This window comes from Gallinula chloropus, assembly GCF_964237585.1.
Source record: "Gallinula chloropus genome assembly, chromosome: 4".
Taxonomy (NCBI): Eukaryota; Metazoa; Chordata; class Aves; order Gruiformes; family Rallidae; genus Gallinula; species Gallinula chloropus.
Genome location: NC_140088.1, coordinates 29,886,896 through 29,895,663, shown reverse-complemented (window position 1 = coordinate 29,895,663; position 8,768 = coordinate 29,886,896). Strand labels below are relative to the sequence as shown.

Genomic DNA, 8,768 nt, shown 5'->3' with positions numbered 1-8,768 from the left:
TCATTGAATCTTTAGATTAATACTGTCCCTGAAAGAGGAGGATGCTCCCTAAGGTATCTAAGAAGCACCCAAGAGACATATGTTATACAGTTCTGGTCTCTGGAATCCAACAGCAAATTTGCCTAACTCCTCCACCAGAGGTTAAATCAGAAACTCTGCTCAAGATGAATGTCAGTAGCATATAGGTCCGTGTTTCCTTTTACCTGTGTGTTTTTGCTGGGAGGTCTGGTCCAACAGTGGGTTAGAATAGTATTTCATTGAAAAGCCCCCATACATGGTGACTGATCTTCACCGTGTAGCATATTCACTGTGCAACCAGACTAGTGGTCAAAGGAGGCAGCGACTTGCTCCTCGTCCTAAACTCTCTAATTCAAATTTCCTTCAATGCACTTATTGTCTGGAGTTCTACAGTCCTTTCACCTGACATGGAAGTCAAGCTCCACCTGCATTTAATAATGATGCTTTAGATAACGTTTTTAAGAGAGACAAATGTTTGGCTCATCTGCCTCATCCTTTTAATTCTCTCTCCTCGGCGGGCGGTCAGGTGCTGCTCTTCCCGCCGGCGGGAGGCGCTCGCTCTCCAGCACTGCCTGTCAGGCCCTGAGGCAGCACCGGCCTGGCCTGCCGCCGGCCGCCGACACGCCAGCCACGGCCGCCTCACCGTTCCCGCCCGCCCCTAGCAACCGCGTCGCCTCGCGCCGTGCCCCGCCCCGCCTCGCCCGGCCCCCTGCTCCGCAAGTCTCGTGAGACCTCGGCGCCACCGCCTCTTCCTTCTCTGCGCGCTGGGCTCTTCTCGCGAGAGGTGGCGGCGGCGGTGCCGGGCCTGGGTTTGGCGGCCGGTGGCGGCAGGAGACGGCGGTTTGGCTGCGGCGCTGCGCGGGTGAGTGGCGGGCGACGCGGGGAGACAGCTAAGGGCCCGGCCCGGTCTAGTCCGGTCGGGAGGCGCTCTCCGCGGAGGTCGTGTGCCGGGCCGCTTCCTCGCGGACAGGGTGGTTGTCGGGGCGGCCGAGCCGGCGGACGGTGCGGGCGGCGACGTGCCTCCCCGGGCCCGGCTCTTGGCCGTGGCTCCCGGGCTGTCCCATCTCTGGGCTTGCGGGAGGCCGGCCCGTCCGTGTCACTGCCGCGCTGCCGGCCCGGGCGAGACCAAAGCGGTGCCAAAGTGCCTCAGCCGGCCTCCTGAGGCATAGCATCAGTCCGCGGGCCTGGCGTCGGTTTCCCTGTCGCCTGAGACACGTCGTGTGCTGGAGCTTTTATACTTTAAAACCGCGGTGGAAAGAGTAGCTTCGTCTGGTCGCTGTGTCTTGGTAACTCTGTTACGTATGGTGTCATGAGTAGGGTGGACATCACTTAAATTTTAATTCTAACTGTATATTGGTATAAACCTTCAACTGCTATGAGTGCTGTACGGCTTAGGACTGCCTGACAGCAATCACATTATTCCTGAGCATACTTATTTTACATAATCCCTGAGCACTGGTTTACCTACTCAGGTGGTTTCATAATAAGTTCAGATTTTTTTCCCACATAACCATATTAACCATGTTTTATTTGCAGAAAATACCAATTGATGTGTGATAACTCCAGTGTAGTACAATTATTTATTGCAGTTGCCTGTCGTTATGTCTTCTTTAAATTCACTTTAGTTTCCAACTAGTGCTTCTGTGTCTTTTTCTATCACTGATCCCATCAAATATCTCCCTTCAGAAATCTTTTCTTTCAGAATTTGGATCCAGCTCAATCATAGACCTTTTCCAGGTTTGTTTCTGTCACTTACCTGTCCAGAGTACTGGGTGAGCATTGTACCTTGTTCTTTACTGTTGGCTGCCTCTTACAGATTCCAGTACATGCCTAAAACCTGGCTTTTCGGTACTCTTTTGTCTGTCATCTCCGTTCTCTATACTTCCGTTTGCCTTTTGTTTTTGTGAATTATCTTCAGTGATTCATTTAAAGAGTACTTATCTCTGTTGTCACTTCAGATATGGTGAGCCTTTTCCTGAAAGACTCTCCAATTCTTTAATTTGATACTGAATGAGATGATCCAGAAATACAATTCAAATCAAGTTCACGCTATTCACAGTTCATAACCTGATAGTTCAGACTTGTTTTATCTAAACTAAAAATGTGTCTATGCATCATCTTGTCTAGGTTGAATACAAGTACAGTCAAAATAAACTGGATGACTTTTTGTAAACCATTTTTCTGTAGATAAGGAAGACTGCTCCACTGTGTTTATTTTGTGGTCTGTCTGTGGTTTTATCTTTTACTAGGTCTCTTTCTTGAAAATCATCGTATGGATTTTTTTTCTATTGAGACATACAAATCTCTTACCAAAAGCTTTTGCATATTGCTTCTAGATTTGTACCATTTCTGTCTCAAAAACTCATTATGGTCTACTTCTTCCTGCCTGTTGTCATCATTGCTGTCTACCACTGATGCTGTTTGAGACTTAGGAGTGTTTTTCAGCACATTAGTTATTTGTGCTTTTGCCCATTGTGTTAATCTCAGGGAAACAGGGGGTTAAGAAAGAGAAGTTAAAGCAGCTGTTATATCACACGTTTATTCCTTTCTTGAGGCCCAGCTTTCCTTTTAGGTGCTGTTGCATTTGAAAATGGTAAACAGCCGACCTGTGCATGATAGTGGTCATTAACATACAGATGTTATCACCGTAGGTTTTTCTGTCACCTTACTACAATCTAGGAAAGCATACAGTTTGTATGCTTGGTGGTGGGGCTGTTTTGTCCTGCATCCATACATAAAAATCAAAATTTTGTTACCTGCTTTTTGGCACAGCTTTCCTTTAGCAGTGTTACTTACATCAGGGCCCAGTGCCATTGCTTATCAATAGAGTATATAGCTTTTGATTTTATACATATTTTAATTTAGAATTAACTTTAAAATGTGAAAAACTACTTGGGATTTCCTTGCTCACTGAGTTGTATTGTTCCTGCTGAGTATAATCACAGGTATAGCTCTTGCTTGTTTCTCCAAGAAATCCATGCAGTATTGCTGCATGGTCTTTGTCTTGTCACTGTGCTGAGTGTTACGAAGCTCTGCATCTGTCTGCTTTCTTGTTATATTGGAGGGCCACAGGGATGGGGCTAGTAGTAGTGTCAAGAAGCTAGGTTCTGCTCCTTTTTCCTGCAGCCATAGCAACGATTCTGCTTTTGTGTGGGAGAAGTTGCTCTATCCACTGAGCTTTTTACAGGTAGACCTAAGCTGATTTTACACGATGAATCCTAATGCAGAGGGGGAGTTCGGAATCATCTGCCTCTTGTTTTTTAGGCTTCCAAAGCCAGATAGGTGCTCTACTGTCATGTTCCTTTTAGGAATTTTAAAGTTAAAGCTTGCAGATAGTCATTGGATATCTATTGCTCACAGTGCTATGGAAATAGAAATATCTTCAACTTCCTATGACTGCTTGATTTTATAAAATTACTGCTTTTTTTACTTCTTACTCATTAAAAGAAGCTTCAATCCTGATCTACTTTGTTAATGTTGAGACTGTATCATAAAGGATATTTCTTCTCTATTCTTTAATCAGTGTCAGTTTGATAACATTTCAATTATGATAATTTATAAAGCTGCTTGGTGTGGCTGAATTATGGCTGTCTGCACTAGCTTGCAAGAAACTTACTTGGCAGGTGTGGTTTTCCATGATATATGGTGTTAGCATTATGACCACTTGTGCTTTGAACTTTATTTCTTAATTAGGATGTGAGCGATTGTGCTTGCATTCCTAGTAAATCTTAATTGTAAATTAGTTTTTGTTGCTGCTTTTGTGCTTTGACTGGAGGCAGCAAACAGCAGACTGGCACCCCTTATAGAAAGTCTGAATAATCTGAATCATGGATTTTCTGTGTCACAACAAATGCAATGTTTTGTTCTAGCTGGTTACATGGCTATTGCATCTGTCCCATTACCCTGGGTCACCTTTACAGTGTATTTCACGGATGGAGCAGGTTAGAGCAGATGAGCTTCTGAAACCTGCCCTACTTTAGGAATTGCTTAAAGCTGAGCAGCTGCTTGAAGTATTACGTGTTAATTATCTGAATGTTGTCTTCTGTACTGACAGCTGGAGCTGTCAGTTCTTTGTTTCATCTGATGAGCTCGTGTCCAGAAGATGACATCTTGGGCCTCTGACTCAAAACTTCAGGCTATTTAAATAATCTTTTTTTTTTTTTTTTTAAGATTCCAGAGCTTTGCAGATGTACAGGTATTCTCAAAAATACAGTGTGGCCGGCTCGAAAACACACTGATAATGGTTGAGATTAGATTTACTTTCTGAAAGCTTTGCAAATAACACTTCCCCCCACTACCACATGCAGTACCTTAAGAAGTGGAAGTCTTGCATCTCACAAAAGTGTATGTCCACTTTGTCCAGTATCTGATGGTGTCTAAATACTGTTTAATCTGCACATCTTTTGTGCATTGTATTTTGTCGTGGCACAGAACACAGTACGCTTAAGCATTATTTAATATAATCTGTTCTACAGCTATCACAAATTAGTGTATGACACGTCCTTTCATGAGCCCTTCAAGTAGTGGTATAAACATATTAATTACTCTATTTTGCAATGCCTGGAGTGGCTCTACCACATCAACTATTAGCTTCCCAAACCTACTGAATGCCTGTCTTTACAATTTCCTTGTATTTCATAGATTAGTGATGATGCTGGCTTCAAGTTGGTGTTAGCAAATCTGAAGTGTTCTGGCTGTCTGTGTTGAAAGCTTAGAAGAATCAAAGTCTGCTTTCTGATTTTGTATTTTATGCAGTTAATCCCTGTGATAATTCTCTGAGTATTAGCCTTTCATTTCAGGTGCACTTCCTTGATTTCATAGGAGGCATTGAGTAGTATTTGGGTAAGGTACTCTTGCATTTTTTTGTTTTACACCCTGTCCTGGCCAGAATGTTCTGAAAAAAAAAAATGCTTTGTCTGTTGCTGACTGAATCTATAGCAAAAGAAAAAAATTTAAAAAGTCATTTGAGCGACAGTTGAAACATACTCTTCTATTGTAGAAAAAAATTAATTTGCAGAAGTATCTAAAATTAGTCAGGAGGACTAGTTAGTTACTTCACTGAACTTATACAGTATTTGCTAATTAAATCTTATTTTCAACAGAGAATCACGTAAGAAGAAGAATCCTTATTTATAGTCTTACACATTTGTTTAAACCTGAAATAAAACTCTTAAATACTTGTTTATAATCCACACAAAATCATTAGCAACAATGGTTAAGAAGATAAAAAAAACCCCTGCCTACAAATTGTTTCTTGAAGTGTTAGTAGTTAAGATCCTGCTGAAGTGGAGGATGGAGGGAAGAAGACTGTTTCTTGATCATAAGTTCATAGTGTGACATGCTTGGAACTGTATTAGAAGTTTCACAACACATGGCTTTAGATACTTTCAGATGGTTTCTGTTCTGGTTATCACTCTGCTCTATCTAGCTCAGAGTTGTGTGCCAGTCTGGTACTTCAGTGGTTATGCTGCTGGGGTTCCTTGGATGCTTTAAGCTGGGAAAAGGGAATACTGTTGTTTGTGAGGAGCAGTCCTATTCATTTGCATAGCAAAACAGATTGAGGAACTGGTCCTAGCAGATTGAGGAACAGATCCTGCCTAAAACAATCTTTTTCTTTGAATTGTATGTGAACCTATCCTCCTGTTGAACCTGTCACTTCCATTAACTGAAAGATGGAGAGAAGGCAGAAAGTGTCAGACAATTTAAGAAAGTGAGTTTAAATCTCATAAAAACAGCCGCTTTTCCACATCTTTCCAGTGTGTGAAAGCCATATTTAAATACTGATGTCCCACTTCAATGCAGTAAATTGCTGCTGGATTCAACCTGTTTCTCATAAGGCACCTGCTTTGGTCCATACCTGAGAGGGTGAGGTGTTTTATAAGTCTTTTGAGTTGGTTTTAAAAGGAAGGGAGAATGTGTGGAAACAAAAGCGTGAAAAGAAGCATGTGGTGCTGAAGGAGCCCATCACTCTGGTTGGTGCTTCATCAAATGTAGGGGTTGAAGCAGGACCCTGTGTGGTAGTCAGTAGGTGGGAATGATTGCAGAATAGGAACTATGGTGTTCCATAGCCATTACTTTTTTGTTCTAAGCTGTGGTGTTGCCATGAGGAGTAAGGCTTGCTGTGTGTCCTGCTCAGGTGACTAAATATAACTCAATTTGTTTCCATTCAGGATTAAAGGTATCTTTATTTTTGTTGTATTCATTGCTTGTGCATGAAAATGGTACGTTGTAAATTCTGAATGACTGCTGCTGAAGTAACTCATGACTGGATTTATAAACCAGCCTTCCTTTCCTTTGTCTCCGTAATAATGCTTTTTCTGTTCTGAAATAGGTTGTAAGTTTCTCCTTGTTAAGCATCTAAACGCACTCAATCCATGTGTGCAAGTCCTATAACCTTCTATGCTTGTGTAGTATCATCTTTGACCATGCTTTGATAACCTGAATTTCCAGGTAATACATAATGGTCTTTTTTTTTTTTTTTCCCCTGCATGAGAAGTTGAACATTTCTTCTAAGTTTAAATAAAATGTTATTTTTTTTTTCTTTCCTGACTCTGTATGGACACCTGACCATTTGAATCTTCCAAACAAAGTCTGTTTAATTATAGAAACTGTAACAGGGAAAGAAACCAAACCCTGTGGTGGAGAATTATGTATTTGGAATAGAATCTGTTTTCTTCATTAGAAATGAATGTGAAGGAAATGCTTGCATGCAACTAAAATTTTTAAGAATCTCATTTTCTACTGTTCCCCTGTAATACTTTTTGGGGGGTCTAGCTTTAGCTAAAGGAATCTAAATTAGTCAGAAAAGTTTTCTATTTTCTGTGACTAGAAGGACGTTTTAATTAAGAAGCTAACTTGTTTTAAAGAAGTCTCAATTCCTTTGGGACTCACTTCTAAAAAAGGTTTTTTTCTAAAAAAAGTTTCGTTGAATGCAATAGAAATACAACAAAGGGGGTGGGTGGAGCTATGATGTTTCTAATATATTTAGCTTAAAATTTTAGAGAAACATAGTAGCCTTACCTTTCTCTTCCTTAGTAGACTTCTCTATCTGTAATTTGATTTATTTTTTTCCAGATGCTGTACAATCATCAGCTGTTCATACGTGGCTATTTTTTCATTTTGCTTGGTTTTGTTTGTTGGGTTTTTCTTTGTAACCAGGGCATTTTGAACTGTGCCACTCTCTTAACACAAGTGTCACTTGTAGGTATGACTTGAACACCAGTCATTTAAGGTTGGCTATCTTTATTGACAGTGACACAGTTTTTTTTTTTTACCTGAGTGAATTTTAGTGGGAGTTGAATATAATATCTGATTCATCCCGGTCAAGGAAGGGTAGGCTATGATGTCTATTTTTCTATTAATTTTTGTGTGACTTTTCAGCAAAAGTCAGTGAAACTGGGCTGCATTGAATGTTTCTAAGGATTGCGCTTGTTTCCGTTTTGGAGTGAGGACTCAGATATAACTGTTAACCTTAACTCTGTTTTCCTCTTGGGCAGACATAAAAACTGTAAAACTGTTGGTCTTTCTTCTACAGTTGGTATCTTTCTTTGAATTTACTGTGTACAGTTGAAAGAAAGCTATGATGTGTTTGCCCTGTGTTTTATAACCAGTGACTTTTCTGTCTGGACACAGTGAAATTAACTGTGGTAAAATTGAAATTGTCTGCCAACATTTATAGAACTGTATTGTTACAACAACATAATTTTTTTAGTGCAGCTATGTGCAAAACATAGAGAATACTATTGTCGTTCAGAAGCTGTGCTGCAGTATATCCTATTTTCTTTAATCTTTACTTCAAAAAAACCAAAACCTAACAACATTAAATTCTGCATGTCTTTTTTTTTTTTCTTTTTTTTTTTTGATCCTGTGTGACATTATTTAAAGGTAAACACTGCTCTCTTAATGTAGGTTGTGAGTGCTGCATGTGTGCTTTTCAGAGCAGTAGTGTGAGGAAGCTGGCAGTGGAATGGCAGGACGGCCTCATCCTTATGACAGTAACTCCAGTGATCCAGAGAATTGGGATCGGAAATTGCATAATAGACCTCGTAAACTTTGTAAACATTCAAGGTAGGTGCTGTGTACCATCTATTGCATCTCAAAAACTACAATGAAAGTCCATTCTAAAGGCTACTGGATCTGGTTGTGGCAAGTCCTGTCATGTTACAAATTTTGTAGTGCTTCTGAAAAGGAACAGTTTTTAAATCAAAAGATATTTTCTAACATAAATGATTTGTCAGCTTCCCTAATCTGTGCTTAGATATGTTTTGCTGTGGGTGGGACCTTAATCTTTTTTCTGAAAACTAAATCCTTTGTGTGCATATTAAGATGCAGCTGGAGTGACTAAATATAGGAATTTTTTGGAGGTGCTTACTAGGAGTTACTTCCTGTTCATCACTCTTAAGTTGTTGGAATTCTCTGTTGAGAAGGGTAAATAAAATGTGCGCAACTTGTTGACAATGATAACTAATAGTTGCATGCATGCAAGTGTCACTCTTTAGAACGCTTGCTTTGTGAAGCTGTGTGTCAGATCTTGCTTTTGTCTGCATCCCTCATCATAAGAATTTTTTTAATGCTTCTTAATTTGAAGAAGTTAAGTTAATTCATGGGGTTTTTTCCCAGCATATAGTGTTCAAAATTGTTCTAAGCAAAGCAATTAGTCACTTAGCAAATGTTTCTGAAGAGATATGTTACTGGAAATTGAAGATACACTGTATATGATTATATATATATTAAGTACTTTGCCCTTTTAG

The 8,768-nt window shown here is 40.2% G+C and overlaps 1 protein-coding gene across 1 annotated transcript in view; it reads left to right on the top strand.

The window, feature by feature from the left end:
- The first annotated feature begins 853 nt into the window (after positions 1-853).
- The window catches only part of BTBD10 (BTB domain containing 10), a 29,252-nt gene continuing 21,337 nt past the window's right edge, over positions 854-8,768 (top strand). Inside the window, exons 1-4 of the mRNA XM_084263518.1 lie at positions 854-880; positions 1,705-1,755; positions 4,818-4,860; positions 7,927-8,085. Of these exons, the coding sequence (XP_084119644.1) occupies positions 7,985-8,085 (101 nt within the window). The 5' untranslated portion in view covers positions 854-880; positions 1,705-1,755; positions 4,818-4,860; positions 7,927-7,984. The remainder of the gene's footprint in view (positions 881-1,704; positions 1,756-4,817; positions 4,861-7,926; positions 8,086-8,768) is intronic.